Source organism: Besnoitia besnoiti, chromosome VI (assembly GCF_002563875.1).
Source record: "Besnoitia besnoiti strain Bb-Ger1 chromosome VI, whole genome shotgun sequence".
Classification (NCBI taxonomy): Eukaryota; Apicomplexa; class Conoidasida; order Eucoccidiorida; family Sarcocystidae; genus Besnoitia; species Besnoitia besnoiti.
In genome coordinates this window covers 2,656,730-2,674,435 of record NC_042361.1, presented here as the reverse complement: position 1 = coordinate 2,674,435, position 17,706 = coordinate 2,656,730, and the positions used below count along the sequence as shown (strand labels likewise).

General features: G+C 53.7%; 3 protein-coding genes across 3 annotated transcripts; all 3 read right to left on the bottom strand.

The window, feature by feature from the left end:
• Nucleotides 1–273: 273 nt before the first annotated feature.
• Nucleotides 274–2,986, bottom strand: BESB_067910 (transporter, major facilitator family protein; the record flags this gene model as incomplete). Its single annotated transcript, XM_029365184.1, has 2 exons — nt 274–2,190; nt 2,810–2,986. 2 exons carry the CDS (start codon nt 2,984–2,986, stop codon nt 274–276), a joined length of 2,094 nt encoding a protein of 697 aa, XP_029218767.1.
• Nucleotides 2,987–5,233: 2,247 nt separating this feature from the next.
• On the bottom strand, nt 5,234–5,716 carry BESB_067900 (uncharacterized protein; the record flags this gene model as incomplete). Its single annotated transcript, XM_029365183.1, has 1 exon — nt 5,234–5,716. The coding sequence occupies one exon, from the start codon at nt 5,714–5,716 to the stop codon at nt 5,234–5,236; it is 483 nt and encodes a 160-aa protein (XP_029218766.1).
• Nucleotides 5,717–8,312: 2,596 nt separating this feature from the next.
• On the bottom strand, nt 8,313–11,127 carry BESB_067890 (uncharacterized protein; the record flags this gene model as incomplete). Its single annotated transcript, XM_029365182.1, has 5 exons — nt 8,313–8,497; nt 8,798–8,863; nt 9,294–9,737; nt 10,260–10,411; nt 11,009–11,127. The coding sequence occupies 5 exons, from the start codon at nt 11,125–11,127 to the stop codon at nt 8,313–8,315; spliced, it is 966 nt and encodes a 321-aa protein (XP_029218765.1).
• Nucleotides 11,128–17,706: the final 6,579 nt, after the last annotated feature.

Genomic DNA, 17,706 nt, shown 5'->3' with positions numbered 1-17,706 from the left:
TTATGCAAGCCTACACATTAATGCAAGCGATTGTCGGCACATATTTATGGAGCCGCATGTGCGCGTCTAATGCATCCCCAGAGTACACTCTGCCGCGACGATGAACGCGCTCTAAAGGTCTTCTGCTTCCGCCAGTGTGACAGGGTACCTTTGAGAATGGGCCTCCCCTCGCTTTTCTCCAGTAGGACAACACTGCTTTCCCAGGCGCGGCTCAATAACGCTTCATTCTTGCAACCGAGCCAGGGACCGGTCTCACGGGTTTCTTACCCGTCGTCACGCTGGCTGACCGGGCTCCGCGCTGTCAGCTGTCTCCGGGTTCTGCTGACGCGGCGGACATTTTTTCTTACTCTCTTTAACTAAGATTCTCCCGGTCTTAACTTTGCGCCAATGCACGAACAGAAGAAGAAGGAAGTTGGAACAGAAGCAGACTATAAAACTTAGAAGCGCAGGCCGGAAGCCACTCCGGACAGAATAGTCCATGATGGGGTGAGCACTGAGAGATGTGAGACCGGCGACAGAACAGAGGAGACCTATCAACTTTCCTTGATTTTCTTCGTCAAAAGTTTCCGCCACGTAGCAGCATATTTGGCAGACGAGGAAAGACAGCTGAGAGGCGGAGAGTATAGATGCGGCAAATTGTAGGGGAGCTGCAGCCGGAATCGCAGGAACCATCGCAAGTATAAAGCTTAGAAGGCCGCAAAGATTGCATATGTACATGACCGGCATGATACCCCAGATGTCCGCGATATAGCCGAACAGTGGGCACGGGATGAAGGAGAAGATCTGGATGATCCGATTTGCCGTGTACGCGTCAGGCATAAGGTGCCGAGCCGACGGAATGAAGAAAACAACACTCGTCAGAGCCACACAGAAAAACGGCACAATGGGAAGGAAGAGAGTTGACCAGAAGTCTCTCTGCATGGTCCTGAGATGCTGCAGAAGTTTTTCCGGGAGGTTACACGGAGGCTGTCGGGCTCCACTCCGTACCGGCGATAATCGAGAGAGAATTGACCATCTCCTCCCGCCTGTACGCGTTCTGGAATTAGAAGCACCAGCCTGCCCTTCAATTCTTAGCGCTTTGCTTCCACCATGGGCTCCTCCAACAATCGCGATGGGGGGAAACCGAGAAGAAGACGGAGGAACAGGACTGCCCTCTTCACAGGAGGGATGTGGCACCGCTACTGCAGCACAGCACACGCGCTCTGGCAGTTGAGATTCTTCACCCCCTTCGCTCGGCACTTGTTCCTCACTCTCCACACCTGCACAGGGAAGCCGCTGGCCACTTTGTGTGGCGACACCACACCCACCCGCCAAAGGCTGGTCGCGGAGCTGTTGGCCGAAAGGTCTGTACGGAGCTCTCCAGGGGCGTTGAGGAATGACCAACAAAGCAATCAGAAGTGAAAACCCTAGACATATTCCCCCGAAACAACAGAAGATCAATCTGTGGTGGACCGCTCCACCACTTTCAAAACTAACGGCCCGAACGGCGACAGGCACGAGGAAGGAGAAAGACAGCGCTGCTCCGAAGACAGCTTTTACCGTCGCAACGTGACCTGGGAACAGGTTGGCTCCGGACAGAAGCGGAAAGTATGTCGTATCGAGACCCGCGCCCATAAACAGGCATCCCGGAATGTAGGTGAGAAGGTGCTCGTTCGCTAACCCCAAGAGTACCCAGCCTGTCATACTAGAAATGAGGCCAACAATGGCCGTCGCCTTCGGCCCGATGGTATCAAGCAGTGATCCTCCAATGAAGGAGAAGAAAAAGTGGCTCGCTGCTGTTATTGTAAACAGTCGATTGACATCAGCTTCTTGGTCTTCGCATTTTGCCATGCCATCGCCCACGAGGGGCAGATCAGGCGATGTGACTGCCCCTTGACAGCGCCACTCGTATGCTCCAGCCTTAAAGAGGACGTCTGCTATTGGCGTCCAGTTGATGTACGCTGGGCCAGAAAAGACACAGTACACGCAATAGAGAAGCAATACTGCCCATCGGGACAAGCCGAAAGCAATTTTCGGGGACGGAACCCCAGTGCTACCCGGCCCAGCGTCGCTCTCGTCCAAGTACTCGCGGACAGCCGGAGGCCAATCTCGACTTCCTCCATGTCCTGGACGCGGAGAAGTCACCGATGCACTGGTAAATCTCTGAGACAGGAATTCTGTCTCCGTCCGGTGAGTGTGTACATCGTCAGGCTGATAAAGGGGACAAACAATGGCACAAGCGTTCCACGCACACGACAATGATTCGAGACACTTGGTGCCGCGTGGGCTTGCACGGAGTTTTCTCCTTGCCCGAAAAGAGCTGCGAACGCCCCTTGTTAGACATACGCTTCCAGATAGTACCGCGAACTGATGCTTGAGGATGGCGGCGGGCACTACAAACACCACAAGGTTTCGTGTCGAGGAGACAGTTCTCCTTCGCTCTGTTCGCTTCACAGTGAGACGACGAGAACACAACGGCGGACGTTTTCCCGATCTTCAAATGCAGCACATTTTTTCGCAGCAAGGCACGCAGCTCGCACACGTGAACACGCACGGGAGAGTAACACACCCGTTCACTCCCACGCGCTTCTGTGCCCCGAAAAAAGGGTAAGCCGCCCTAATTGCATGCCATCACAGTGGGAGAGTGACGCATGTCTGCCCCAAGTGGCACATACATACGGGCGCCTGCCGTGGTCGTCTGGGGAGAGCCACTACAGGTAGTTTCCGAGCGGACGTTATTCGCTTCTATTCTGAGCGGGGCTGGACTTGCCTGCGTCTGGGGAGAGGCGGCGCAAGCAGCTAAGGGAGAATCGGATTCCTCCAGGTTCACTTTGGAAAAACTGGAGCTCCTCCCGGGCGACGACTTCAAACCTTGCTGCGGGCGTTTGACACGGAGACATAGGTGGTCTCTCCAGCTACCTGGCGGTCCGCCATCTACAAAAGGGGCTTCAGAGACCGCCTCTACAGATGCTTGTGTAACTTCTGGAGCTCGGAATTTGGAGGCCATTTAAGGAAACAAATTATAACAGCCACGCGGTGCGAGGCACGGAATATTACTTTATAAAACCGTCAGCTCCCTCAAGGAGGCTGACGAGATACCGCAGGCAACGGAAAATCACAAAGCAGAGGACAACTGACGAGACTTGCCGCTTCACGAATACTATGTCCGAAGTTTGAGGAAACCCATACCCGCGCTCGTGGGCACGGGTATGGCGTTTTTAGGATGGGCGAAGGAGATCTAACTTTATCGCGGACGAACAGACTATGTTATTCTCACTAGCCACACAGCATGTATGCTGGACACTGGTGTCTATTCTACGCACTACGCATCATATACACACCGGAATACGAACACGCGCTATTGTAGATGAGATTTGCGGAGCAGTGGACCTCGGGTGCAGCCCAGACCGGCGTTTACGCGAACAAAAGCAAAGCAGTAACAGAGAACAGTAGAAAGTGCCGGCATTAACGAAGGAACAAAGTAGACACTCAAAGGTAGTCAAAGAAGAGCCTAGATCTTGCGACTTCCAAGACTAGAACACCTGAGTAGCCTCTTCGTATTGTACGAATACATGGTGAAAAAATCGTGTCCTCTTGCAGCATTTGCGAGCTGAAAGATAGGCACCCTAGAAGAGTAACGAGTGAGAAAATGTCACAAAGTACTGCTTAGGAAAAACCCACGCGGAAGACAAACGTCACGGCAATTCAAGACAGACTGGGTAGTCAACGGAAGAGACCGAGCAGCCGGCTCGTCTGTTGATATAGAAGCAAGATTGCACTGATCAGCGGCCACCCATGGCTGACTGCGAGACATTTCGCTCGTCTGCCACGGATGCGAAAGCGTTTGAAGGGCCACTGCTATTCCAACGTCTGGAATGATGCCCAGTCGGGTCATCACAATACACTGGATATCATGATCGACGTTGAATTTGATGGTAGCATATTGCGCTACCAAGATTGTCTTTCCGCGTGGCGGGGAAGAATAGCTCGCGCTGGCAGACTTCGTGACCTTAGAGATTTTCCTCTTGATTTCGAGCAGACTGATGTGCTAAAATACTGAACTGCTCACGGTCGCAAAGAAATATCTCCAAATCTGAAAAGAGCTTGACCTAGTCTGCCTAGCCTTTCCCTAGTTGGAAGCCGAGCCGGCTTCACTGCTTGTCTTCTGCGTAGCTAACCTCGTTCTGCAATATGCCATCCCTACGAAATGTTTCATCGGCCTGTGACCCTGCTGTTGCATCCAGGTCAGCTGCGAAGTGCACAAAACAACTGCGGCCACGAAAGAGACCCTTCTACCTTACTTAAATCTCAAGGCATTCCTCAAAATGACGGGCAATGTAGAGATGTGGAAACGCACTCCATCAAGTCAGGATAAAGTCACACTCAGAGCATAGGACGCGCACACATGTAGGATGGAGTGGAACTTTACAACAAAAGTGGCTTGAGCAGACTCTCGTGAGGTTAAGTGAGGCGGCACCGCCAATGCCAACTACAACAGGAGAGTATCAATAATCAGCCACATTCACCTGCACCCCTCTGGTGCGGCAGCAATCGCGCGTTCATGCTCGCTCCTTTTGGTCGTGGAAATCTCACGCGTTTGCGCTGTACGAATTGGAAACGCGCGGAGTTCGGTGAGAAGTGTCCGCACTGAAACGAGGACATTTCCTGTTTCCTCCACCGCTGCGCCTGCCTCCGCCATCTGGGCTGCCATGCGCTGGTCCCGCCTTCGCATTTCTTTCATGACTGCATCCGCGAACTCTTTCTGGGTCAGAAAGTCATGCTGTGCCGATTCAAGAGAGAGCTGATCCTCCACGTCCTGTATTTGACGGATAAGCTCTTGCTCGATGGTGCGGAGGAGCACCGCTTTAGGGGTGTTCTCGAGTAACTTTTGCTGCTGAGAAACAACTGACAGCCTCTTGTAGAGACTGGCGAGGTGCCGGCGCTGGTCAGCAGTGAACCGCGCCCCTGGACTCTCCGCGCGCTCGCTGGGTGAACAGCTTCTTGCTCGCCTCCCGACGCTCCTCCTGGCGGATGCCCGCCCCTCGTTTCCACTCCCTGAATCATTGCCAGCACGCCGCAGGCCGGCGTGGCTGGGTCTCCCGTCGAGGTGCCGCCCTCGTGGGCTGGCGGCAGACAGTGAGGGTGATAAAGTACCTGCGTCATGCTTGGGCACGACGTCGCGCTTGTAGCGTTCTCTAGCACCTACCTGAGGCCTCACGTCGACGCCAAGGACACTCTTCAAAATCTGTCGCACTTACTCGAGGAGAATCTGTTGATAGTGACCATTACGCTTGCTGATCTCCTCAAAGTGCCGCGCCCCGACTGACGCGCGGGTTTCCTCTGTCAGTTCCGCGTACCGGTCCGCGATCATCTTGTAGTTTTCGAGTCCCACAGCATCGTGCTGAGGAAGAACAGACTTCAGGTAACTGTGGGAGACGTCGAAGCGCTCCGCAATCTGCCGTGACCCGTTCCTCCACTGCTGACCCACTAAATCCTTGGCGCGCCGCACGACTTCGGCGAGCATCGTCTCTGCGCCTACGAGACGGATCGAGAGTGTAGCAAGGCACAAGTGGTGAGGAGCACGGGCACAGAGGAGTAGACCTACGGGACTCAGAAAGGTAAAGAGACAGAAGAGACTCACTCGTTTGCATGAGGCTCGCCGAGGCGCCTTCACAAGAGCCCCCGCGATCCGCGGCCGGCGCCACCGATCCCCTGTAGAGAAGACGTGGGTCTCCATCCCGAGCGGCCCAACATCGACAACTCGAAGCGAAAGCCGGCGTGAATTGGAGGGTGCCTGCCACCTTTATCGACAGGGGCTGCCCTCAAACTGAAGGTGCGCAACTCGAAGTGCAAATGAAGTTCCTCGCTTTGGAGCAACAACTCCGCGCTGCAGTGGACTGGAGGGAAGTGAACGACGCCCGCCGGCCACCATGGGTTTCATCGCGGATACAAGGTAAAAGAAGCATCGATGCTTATCACATCGTCATAAAGAAACCCAGCTCAAATAACACGGGGCGGTTCCACTCCACAGGACCAGCTGCTAGTCTTCCACGGCCCAGACACCTCCCGTTGACATCCGTAGACCTGGAGGAAAAGGGTGCTCATTGAAGGGTAGATGCTTGTAGGGTTCTGTACTGCTAGGTGCACCCCCTACATGGCGCAGTTCGAGTTCCAACGCCTGTCAGAACTTAAGCGAACCGCGATAGCTTTCATCACAACAAATGACCAAGCAGGGTGGATACTCATTCCTCAACGGTACTCAATGCGTGACGTCAAGCACGACGCCTGCCTCCCATGGCGAATCGGCACCGCTTTCTCCAGCGAAGCAGGCGCCAAGAATCTACCCTTGCGGTCCACAAGGAACGATGCAAATGCTGTTCGCCCGCCCGACCGAAAGCAACTAATGTTACCAAAGATACACCGTCAAAGAGTAAATTTCGCTGCGTGTTCTCAGCTTCCCCACTGCCCTTGGCGATTTTGCAGTGTGCTGTGTAAAGCGCATCACACCGTCCCGCGTGGTGTGCTACCGTGTCCTGCTGCTGATGGCGACTCGCACGCGCCACTACCCGTCTCTCACCGTCGGTGCTGGAAACGCGGGCGACCGCGGGTCTCTCGCAGCTGGTACGGCATCTGCTGATGTAACCAAGGCGGTTGGTCGGTTTCGTGCGGGTGCTAAGAACTTCTTGCGCGTCAGCCAAAGATGTGGCAAGCATCACGAAAATAGTGGGGAAGCTGGGTGTCTACACCCAACAGAGTAAGCCAATGGCTTCTTGCCCGGCATCGCCCGACGTACGCAGGTAGCTGATAGAGCCGGCGACGTTTAAGCGCCTCACCGCGGCCAGAAAATAACGGCTCAAGACCACCTCTGCCGTAGCCAGTCAAACGAATGTTCTCGCCCCGATATGGACTTGTGCGCAATCCAAATACACTGCGCGCTACAGACCACCCGATGCTTGCAACAGCCGTAAGCGACTCAGGATAGCCCCCTGCACAGTCCGCTGCAGACACAAGCTGCAGATGAACGTTGTACAACCGTTGAGGTAGGACAGTCTGTAAACGGGTTGTTCCGTGGACGACGGCGGAACACTCAACTGAGCCACGGCCGAGAGCAAGCTTGTCTTCGTGGTTCAAGGGCAGTAGAGTACCGGTAGTCGCTGCCGAACTGCTCGGGGTTTCACCACGCGAAGTCGGCGGTGGGGTAGACACCTGTCAGGTCCACACAGATTTCCACGAGCACACGGAAGAGTGTCCATTGACTCTCCTCTGTAGCTGAAGCATTCTGAAGTGGCGAGCGCAGATTGAATGCGACTTGGAGCTGCATCAGGCTTGCCACTCGGATGGCAGCTATTTGCGCCGGCGCGACCTGGCGAGCAAAGCAGTCTCAGAATGCATTTGTTTGAGAGCGCCTCCATGCTCCAAAGCGAAGCAGTCAGCCCCACACCAGCGCAATAGAATCCTTCACTTTCGCTAAGTTTGTCCTGTGCATGGAAGTCTAACGAGGCGAGTCACGCCTAGCGCTGGCGCTGCTGACGCAGGCCCATCGCTACGGAAGCGGCTCAGAACGCACCGTAGTTCAGCAGGTCCGTGGCCAAAAATCATCTCCCACAAGTCGAGGAAAAACTCCACAGGAATACATGCGGCCTGAAAGCAGTGTGTGATTGAACCGAGCTGGCAGTTGCTCTGGTTTTCGTCATCTACGTGCGCGCTCAATGGGTCGAAGCGAAATTTATATTAGCGAGTACTGCATCCCGGCAGAACGCAGCGTGCCAGGTGCGCAGGACTATAGACCAGAAGGGTGTCTGGTGCAGGTGAAGCGGACAAAGCAATTCATCGAAGGCAAGGACAAGCAACCTTGGCAGCTACGTGGCGGTGGGGCGCGCACATAGGGTGTTAACGGTTGCTGACTGAACGGCGGCTGCTGCCGGACTTCCCCTTGCCCTGACAACTGATAGCCCATGAAGGCACAGCTACTGGATACCATAAACCGGCCGGGAATGGAACAGACAGAGTGGTCATCCAGTCGCGTGGCCCGTCAAGCATAGCACCCCAATATTGAAAGCGACGCTTCAGGATCCCCGAATACGCAGCATCCCGCAGTGTAACCTCGTTTTTCGAGATCACAGCCATCCACAAATCGGGGGCAGGGGGGGAGGCAACTGTTATATTCCCCTTACCACATCTCACTAGGAGAAAAAACAGTTCTCTGTTTAAGAGGGTCACCCCACATGTAGGAAGCTGGTAAAAACATCGTTGATGCTTAGGAGCGAGGCTTCCGGTCCTTGAATCGTTATCTGCCAGCTTCTTTACCAAATTTAGAATCCGCCACGTCCGCCTCATGGTCTCGCGTATCTGGCACCGGCACGCCTCAATTTCAATTCATGTGGGATTCGCTGCCTCTCCACGCTCGGATTGTGTGTTTCGTCTTTGTTGCGAAGTGTACGTGCACACCAAAGTAGGACGATGACCAATAAGGTAGCCGCAAGACAGCTGGCAACGATAATGAACTTGACGCTAACACCTGGGGGCACACCACAGCATGTGGCACACTAAACAAGGCCTCGTCATAAATATAATCAAGGTCACAAATCAATCTTTTCAAACGGCTTCAGGCTCAAAGAAGGCGTAGTAATGCACGCGAGCTCCCGAATATATGAATAAAAGTCAGAGTGGGCCTGCACACCAGTGCTGCCGCGCTCAGCGACGCCTGACCGATCTACGCCAGATCGCTTCCTCTTCGTAGGCTCACACACGGGTTCAGCACTGGACTGCCGCGAAAGACAGCGACACGGCAGGGGTTGTTGATGCAGGTGAGACTTACTGTGTGGGCTGCCTCCCTCTCCTGCTGCTGCCTGCGTAGCTCCCTGGCTTGCTTTAGTTGTAGACCCTACGACATGCGGGGAAACGCATGTGTAATGTCCGAATGAATGAACAGCTTCGATAACCCTCGGTGATCTGCTTGCTCGAGAACAGGCGGAACGGACCAACTGTAGTAAGGCGAGGTCGGAAGCTGCTGCTGCGTAGCCTACTATGGGACCGGCAATCTGACAAAGGGAAAGGCCGGACTGTGTTTGATGGGGAGGTTTTACCCCGTCTTCCAAACGAGGGTCCTATAGATGCGTCTACTGATGTTCTTGCTAACTGCCCTGAAAGCAGCGTGTTTCCATCCCTCCCGCCTGAAGGCCATCGAATTTGGAAGTGAACACAGTCTGAAGATGTGCCCATTGCTCATCGCTAGTCAATGAATCGCTTTCCTATTATTCTCCCCTCTTACCAGAGGCGATCTCGTTCGTTGCTCAGCTTTCTCGGGCCCTTACCGGCTTTGGGGCTCTCTTCGTCACTGTTTTGGGCGCCATCCAAAGCACCTCCGACAGCTGATCGCATACCAGAGTGCTGCGTATAAGCCGAGGGAGGCGGATCCACACCTCCTGGTGGAGGATAAGGTATGGAGTAGCCTTGGGGAGGCATCACATGATTCGCTGCAGCCCACGGTGGTACGATGTAATTCGGCATAAACTCGGGCGTTGTTGGCTGAGCGGGGGTGTGCCTTGAGGCCTTTTGTTTTTGCTCCAGTTGTTTCGACGCATTCAGCCATCTTTCGGTTTGGCGCGACTCCCTGTTTCCGCCTTGTGCCGGCATGAGACCATCCGCTTCGCTGTTCTCCAAGTCCAGCGTCCACGGTCGCGCGGGCTTGGACAAAGCTGGTGCTATCGGCTCGTCATCGTTCCCGAGAGGAATATCTGCCTCTGTTAGCGTTTGCCCTAGAACACATTCAGAAGCGGGTGGCGCAAAACGAAGAAAACACCATGCTAGAACTGGTAGAAGTCTGGACAAACAGCATCGATGAAGGAGGCTTCACATATTCGTAGTGGTATGACGTCGCTATATAGCTGGCTGCATCTGAGCATAGGTTCATTTGTGTCCTGTATTTCAGCGGTAGCCCTTCATTTGTTGGCGTATTCTATTTTCCAGGCAGCATGCGGGTGGCAAGGCAGGAGAGGAAAATGCACAGCTACTATGAAAACGCTGAGGCACGCGAAAGCAACCTTTATTTTGACACGACACGTGGTCCCTCCAAAGTCAAGCCGTATAAATCATGTTTTGGCACGAGATGCGGGTCATTCGAGTGGAAAAGCTTACACCGCTGCCAAGCAACTCGCTTTAAGTGTCCAAAAGTGGATTTTCTATGCATGGTTTCCGGGTCTGTCCACAGGTGCCATCTGTACATGGCACGCGCATGACATCTGCGCCCGCCCAAGTGTCATAGTGTGACTATTATATACCTGTAGATCGGAACGTAACAAGCGGTATGGAGCAGTCGACAGGAAGGGTATCTCCCAGAGCATCTTGGAGAATCATCATCTCGCCGCACGCATTTCGGAGCCAGGCCCGTATAGCTCGCCAGTAGAGCCTCATGCCCCTGTACTTGGAAATGCTGAAGTGAAACGTATGAAATGAGGAGAGACAAAGAGACCGAAACAAATGCGGATTGACGGTGACAGCTTGCTCCTGCGCAACTCTTGAAGAAACGTAGGATACCACAATGGCGGCCAGCCTGCTGCGAGGACAACTACTAGAGAGGGCTCAGCGATATTCGGGCTGTGGCGACAGTGCAGGGAGACCAGTTGTGTGCGAAAAGCTCGCATCGCGGCGAGAGAGACGCTGATGTCTAATGCCGCTGCAATATCCTTGTCATTCCCGCACGAACACCTTGCGTTGCCGTTTCCGCCGATGAGTTGTTTTTTCGAACTCTTGGTTCGCACACTGCAGCATCTATTTGACACTTTGTAGAGCCCAGCGTCCCGTCGGCAAATCACGCATCCAAGTATCGCAAAACTAGCTGATTTTTTTCGAGCCTGGAAACAACGGGACTGTCTTCCAGTGAGGCCCTGCTCAGGTTTCCGGGCTTTTTTCTATATCGTGTTTCTGTCTGACGTAGCTCCCTGAGTTCCCACGGTCCTTGAATCGATATGCACATGCAAATTGTGAGGGGATGTCTGGGGTGAACGCAAATGGTGGCAGCCGGACGTACGAGAAAGAAATCACTCTGGCATCTTTGTCCTCTTCCAAAGACATGACTTGGATCTCTTCTGGTTTGAGGTTGTAACCCGTTGCTTGCAGAAGCCCCTTCAGTGCTCCAGCAATCGTCATGTTCACTTCAACGTACTGTTCCTGTCGCCGAAGTAGCAACAAATTCAGAGGCTTCAGCGAGGAATCTTTCGTAACACACGATTTCAGAGGCCGAAACTGCAAGCACGGCCGCCCGGTGCGGAGATAGCGCTGCGGTAACGCGCGTATAACAGGCCCTGGTCGAAGAAAAATGCTCAGCTTGTCAGGCTTCCCGATAGCGGTTGAAATGAAGGAGAGGTGGAAAATACAGGCATGACAAAGCTCTCGCGTCTGAGGGCTTTTCCTCAGCGTATTTTCTCCTTGTTCTATGGACCCGCGATGGGGGTACAGGCCTCCTTAAAAGCCGCAGAGGAAGTATGTTGGGACACGTAACTGGCAAGCCCAATGAATCACCCGAAAAGAGACAAAATCACTGAGTCCCCAAGCGGTTGCGCTGCTAGTCAGGAACGTCATCGGTCAAAGCACTTCTTCTTCAATATCAGGGAGCAATCTCCCATCTCATCGGCACACGCTGGCCTTACAGGCGGGTTGGGTGTTGCAGTTCTCATGCAGATGGGCAGCATTTCCGTATAATGCAGTAACTAAGAAGCGAAATGACTGTACCAGACATAGTGATACATACATGGCGGGGCATATTTGGAGTCTTCTTGGTCCGGACCCAGAGAAGATGCTCGGCATCGTTGATCCGCGTGTAGCCTGCAGAGCACGGTCAACCTTTCAGAAATACGGTCGCTCCTTCGGTTCCACTTTGTTCATGTCGACCGTCCCTTACAAATTTTTGTCACCCTTGGGTTTCCACCTTTGCGTTGTCTCTCCTCGCCCTTCTACTATCTTCTGCTATACACCAGCGCAGTACTGTCGAAAGTCTCACCTGGACGCTGCCAAATGAAATTGCCTCCGGTCGGCTTGGCCATTTCTTCCACAACGGATAGTTGCAGATCACTGGCCAGGCCTTCACACTTCACCTAGGCGCATGCAAAGAAAGTAAGAAGAGGATTCACGCAGACACCGGATCCGGAACGAGTGTGCGGATCAGTGGCGCTTTCTGGCGTTGCGATCTTTCAGGCGGGTGTGGCGTGCAGATGCATCATCCGATGGAATCAGCCGCTGAAAAAGAAGCTGGGGCGGCCTGAGAAATCCCGGAGGAACCATACGCCGCCCCCAAGATTAGGGAGAGGGTGCAGGAGAGTCCAAAACGTCGACAGGGGGGACGAAAGACATCACGAGAGTACACAAAGCTGCTTCAAGAGAAAGGTACGACCGAGCAACATGAATAACCCATTAACATTTGGAGCGAAGTCACGTAGGTTGGCACAGAACAGATGGGCGTGCACGCAAAAAGACGCAACTCGAAAAAGGGTGATCCCTGGTTATTTGGACCTGAGATTTTCTCTCGCCTTACTTGCCGACCGCCAAATCTGAGTTCAAGGCCGTCTTCACGTTTTTCAAGATATTCCTGGAACTGGCCTCTTTGGTCATGTAGGTGTTTGCCTTGGACACTTGCCAAAACAGGGGCACACAGAGTCAGAGGAACCACCAACGGTAGGCGGTTTTTTATGATGTTACGGCTCAGTGAGCTGGTCCGCCGCACAGCACGCGTGACCCGACAGGACCTATGTACATCGCTAAACCATTATTGATCTTGACGTGTATGATTCTACGGGTGGAACAAACATGTAGACCCCCTTCACCTAGAAACATCGCCTACATCTAAGTGCTATCTCTCCTGTGTGGCTCACTCGAATGTCAGAATGGTCGCGTCGTCGGGGCGCTGGTCATCCTGTCTCAATTGCAGAAGCAAGATGAAGTTGGGGGGAACCTGGAATATACCCGATAAAAGCGTGCGAATGTCCTCCAGCAGGCGCTCCGTGTAGTAGAAGTGCTGCAGACAAGCCGCTGGTGGTGTACAGTTGATGTTTGCTGCACACCAAGAGTGCCTTTCCTCGTACAGTGGAGATTGCTTTGAGGGAGGTACGGAAGCGAATACTGAGACAGAGCTGCTTTGGCATACGAAGCTCATATATATATATAAACAAATCCTCAGTGACGCGTGTAAGTGGCTATAGACGCGGGAAAAGCTTTGTGCGCACAGATGACGTCGAACGGCATCACGACACATACAGGATCTGAGTGGGGACAATATAGAGGCGACAAGCCAGGGCATCTGCGTGAAGCATCTCACTGCCGAAGAATACGCGGCAGCGATAGAAAAGTGAAGCAGTAGTCTCAGTGGAGGTCTTTCCCGTGGTGAGCCTGCTTCCCCGAAAGGATATACGGCGCATATGAAGTGGTCGAAGGCAAAGTGAGCTCTCGTGTGAGTCCACGCGGTGGATCATAGCGGACACGAGGCGAGTGGGCAGACAGGATTGCCACTGAAGGAGACGTGCCAGCAGCAACTGACAGTAACATTGAGCAGGTATTGCCACATCAAACGACCTGCGTGTAAACCCGCTTACGCTGAGAAAACGGGTCAGGGGATCTGACGACTTACGATGACCAGCTCTTGCAAGGGCACATGGGTAAATCTCAAAGCAATGGCCTTCTGTGACAAGAACACTGTGGGATGTGCTGCAGCTCTTGCACCGGGTAGAAGGGGACTTCCCCGTCCTGCCGTTGGCAGACCTCCCCACAGTGAGATGCCGCCAATCTCGTCATACGTATGACACAGTGCGAGCAGGCAGACGAGCAAGGAGGTAATTCGTCGATATTCCGCTCGCTTCCGGAAAGTTCTTCCGAAGAAACTGCAATCAGGCGCTGCTACACTCGTTGTCCTCCGTGATGCCGGAAAAGGAAAACGGGAAGCAGCGGATCCATGCGCCGCAGGTACTGACGACGACAGTGACAGTGTCCTTTGACTACGAGCTCGGGAGCAGGAGAGCGTGATCGGAAATACAGATAGAGAAGGGAACGACGCCGAGGTCAACTCGTCAAGAGATTTGCTCGGCGTGCTGTCCCAAGTGGTTCGAGTTTCTTTCCGAGACATTTTGGACATCCATAGGGCATAGTATACACTAAACTATGCCCCCGTGTACCGTGATCTATTGTCGCATGAGCGTGGGCGAGCCAAAAGCTGGAAGGCCTCGACGTGAGTCAGGACGTCTCTGATTTGGGACCTGTGCCTTGGGCCCACTTCCTCCGGGGCGGCCGCAGCAATAGAGAAGCTTGACGCAAAACAAACCTTCATCGCATTCTTCGTCCACCCGCTGAGCAAAACCCGTGAAGAGAAGGAACTCCGTTACCGACACCGCCGTGGCTTCCCTCCTAACGCAACGGCGCGCGAAAGAGCACAGAGACTGTAGATCAAAAGCGAGGCGTATCTACTGATGAGAGGTTACACCCGCTGCCAGAAGGAAGGGAGATGTGAGGAACCCTGCAGAATACATTAAAACACGATGCCTGCATGATGTAAAAAGAAACTCCGCCCTTTAAACGTGGTTAGCTCAAGGTGTGGTGTTGCGTTGTTTGAAAACACCTCAACGAGGGTCTGGGTCTGCACGGCAGTGCAGTCAACGTTTCTGCTGAGTTCGATCCTCTAGGTGGCTCACACCGTATCGACCCCCTGCTAGAAGACCACATGGGCAACAGGGACTCCACCTGCCTACTAAGACGCCGAGGCACGTCACACCGTTCGCACGTCCCTCTGAATGGCTGTTAGACAAACTATGCCCTCTCCTGGGGTGAGGACGGTGATGAAACGGCGATTCTGTAATACGGCAGCTGGTGCCGGACACTGGATTTCCGAGGTGGGAGTGCTGCACGGGATTGACAAAACAGACCGAGCAGGCGGCGTGCATAGCCGGGAAGGCATGGCAAGGGCCGAATATGGAGAGCGCAGTGTGGCAGCAACGCCGACGCGATGACGGAGATGGACCGAGGAGCGCAGCAGCAATCGTTCAGGAGACTTGAGGCGGCTAGCGTTCTCTGGTGGTGTCTTCAGATCTTGGGTATCACTGGATACCGGGCGCTCCCGTCAACCAAATGCGTTCCCCCTTTCCACAGCGGCCCGGTGTTCGCAGACGAGACGCGATAAGAAGTCAAAATGGATTCATAGGTGGACGCAACCTGGATCTTCCCCCCGCTTCTCCTTTCTCACGGCGCTGTAGTGCTCATCTGTCTGGTTCCGCCGGTACTCTCGCGCTCCGCGTGCGAGTCGTCTGCGGTCTTCTCCGAGCCCGGAGAAAGGATGAGCAATCAGTAAGGCGAAGGAGATGAAAAGGGGTCGAGGGAGGGGCCGCGCTATCCTTGTGAATTTTGTTTTGCAGTGGTGCAGGACCCGCCTCTTCTGTAGAACGGGACGCTCTGCCAGCGTTATGGTTTATCCTCGTTGTTTATGAGCCGAAGAGGGCACTTTAACATGAAGGAGAAGTCTGAGTCAACGCGCAGGAGACTGCATTTGCATGGACGCGTTTCCGAGATGTCATATTACTCCAAATTTTGAGGTAAACTGGTAGTGCCGTGGCATCAGATTGTTCGTTGTCTACAGATTCGGGGCCCGCGTGACGCGTACGAGATGTGCCAGTCTGCAAAATCCAGATTTGATGGGTTCTCATCTTTCTCGGGAGGGAAAAGTCACGGTAAGGTGCCCCGCTGCTGCCTGCCCTTTTTTTGCAATCCGCCAGCACTGCCCAGTTCTTAACCCCGTCCCGCCCCCCGTCTTCGCGCTGTCGCGATTCACTTCGGCGCGTACGACCGCGAATAGCTGCTACGCTGTCGTGTTCGCTCGCTCCTGTTTCTTTCACCCCTGCCGATGAGGCATACATGGATGACCGCCTTCTTTACAGCACGAGCCCGGGTCCGACAACCAGCTCATAGAGCGGGAATGCGGGTTTTTTTCCTTTTATTCTTCCCCCTCTATGGCAAAAAGAGTGCCGCATTTCTCTCCCGTGCCTCGCTCCCAAGAGAGACACACGCAGGCAGTAGCGTATCCCATTGGATACGTGTTACGAATGCTTACGCCAAGACCAGTCCCATCCCTATCTCTGCATATAGCCCTGGTCACCTCTGTGATTTATCACTGCAGACGTGTGAGCCAGATGCAGCAAACAGCAACGGACTCACTCTTACATATGCTCTCTGTGCCGCCTCACAAAAACTACGGATATCGACCTTACACTATTAAGGTCACGACGTGAACGTCCTTCGAACGCATTCGGTCTGTATACGGTGAGCATACGGGACAGTACACAGTTTTCTGCACATAGAGGCTTTCCCTTATGCTTCGTTCTCCATTGCGTACGTCGTGAGAGACTGCAATCTTGCACGAAATGAGGGGAAGGACATCCACGAGTATGCCCGATTTGTTTCCCGGAATACCGTGCGACGTGTGATGTTGTTATTTGTTAGTAGCGAAGACACAGATATTTGTCCCTCCGTGCTGCCCGCAGCAGTCCGCCATCCTCGAAGGGGACACGAGAGGGAGGAACCTGCGGCGGCCTGGGACTTAGATCCTCGGTGGCGGTAGCATTCGCTGCCCCACTCGAGGTTAAGACCGTCTGCAAAACAAATGCGTGCACCAAACTCCTGCACTTCATTTAAAAGCTTTTTGATTCTTCGTTCTGGAAAGCATAAGGAGAGGCAAGTATCACTGAGCGTGTAAAGTCGCGCCGAGGGTGCTGTCGCTCCGCACAAACCAATTTCTAAACACTGAGGAAAACCACGTGGCGGATCCCTTTACGTCAGAGGTTAATCCGGAGTGCTTTGTGGAGGGGGTCGCCCAAAACGATTTTCGCTCAAGAAGACCCCTCCTGGAGCGTTTCTCACAGTTATAGTTCTCTTATACAAACTGCCGTGACGGCTGTCCTGTGACAGTTCCGCGCGGATGCGAAGCAATCTACGTTGGCGGCCAGCCCCGCAATCTTCTAATTTGTTCCGCTCCCTCCTGTCAGAGTGAAAGTCAGAAGAAATGAAAGGAGCTCTTACAGGTGGTGGAGTTCCTCCAGTATCTAGATTCTCGTGCATAACTAAAGCCTTCAGTGCATTCATTTGTAAACGAAGCCAACCGGCGCGCCCCTTCCCATTCTGAAAACCTACCAACGTCAAAACGAAGTGTGAATGAATGGCAGGATTATGCCACGCATCTGCGCTCTGCTCTGTTTAGTGTACTCTGCGCTTTGGCTCGGGACGTAAGCCCCTCTCCTCCCAATAAAGAGCGTCTGTAGTCACCGGCGATTTACTAGTGTATCCCTGCCTACCAACTGCGGGGAGTCACACACAGGAGGAGCTTCAAGTCACCTATCCACATCTCCGTAGCCCCGTTACCGGGGTGATTCGCAGCTAAAGCCACACCATGGCCGCGAGTGTCGGCGTCGTGAGCGCGTGTGTCCGGATGTAGGTTCTCTATGCTCTCTACATCAGTGCCGTTAACTTTCCGCCGAGAGCGCTGATATTCCGCAAGCTGTGTTCAGTTGTAAAAGCGGTGATGTGATGAGAGGTGCGAGACACATTATCTAGAAATTACGTAAGGCAGCGCTAGCCAAGAAAGGATCAAACTGAGACGAGAAGCCCTGACATGAGATGGAACCTTGGATGCCTAGAAGTGGGAGGGCCTAGGAGGCCCCGGAAGAAGAGAGTTACAAGCGCAAAAAATTGCGCAAGCAAGAA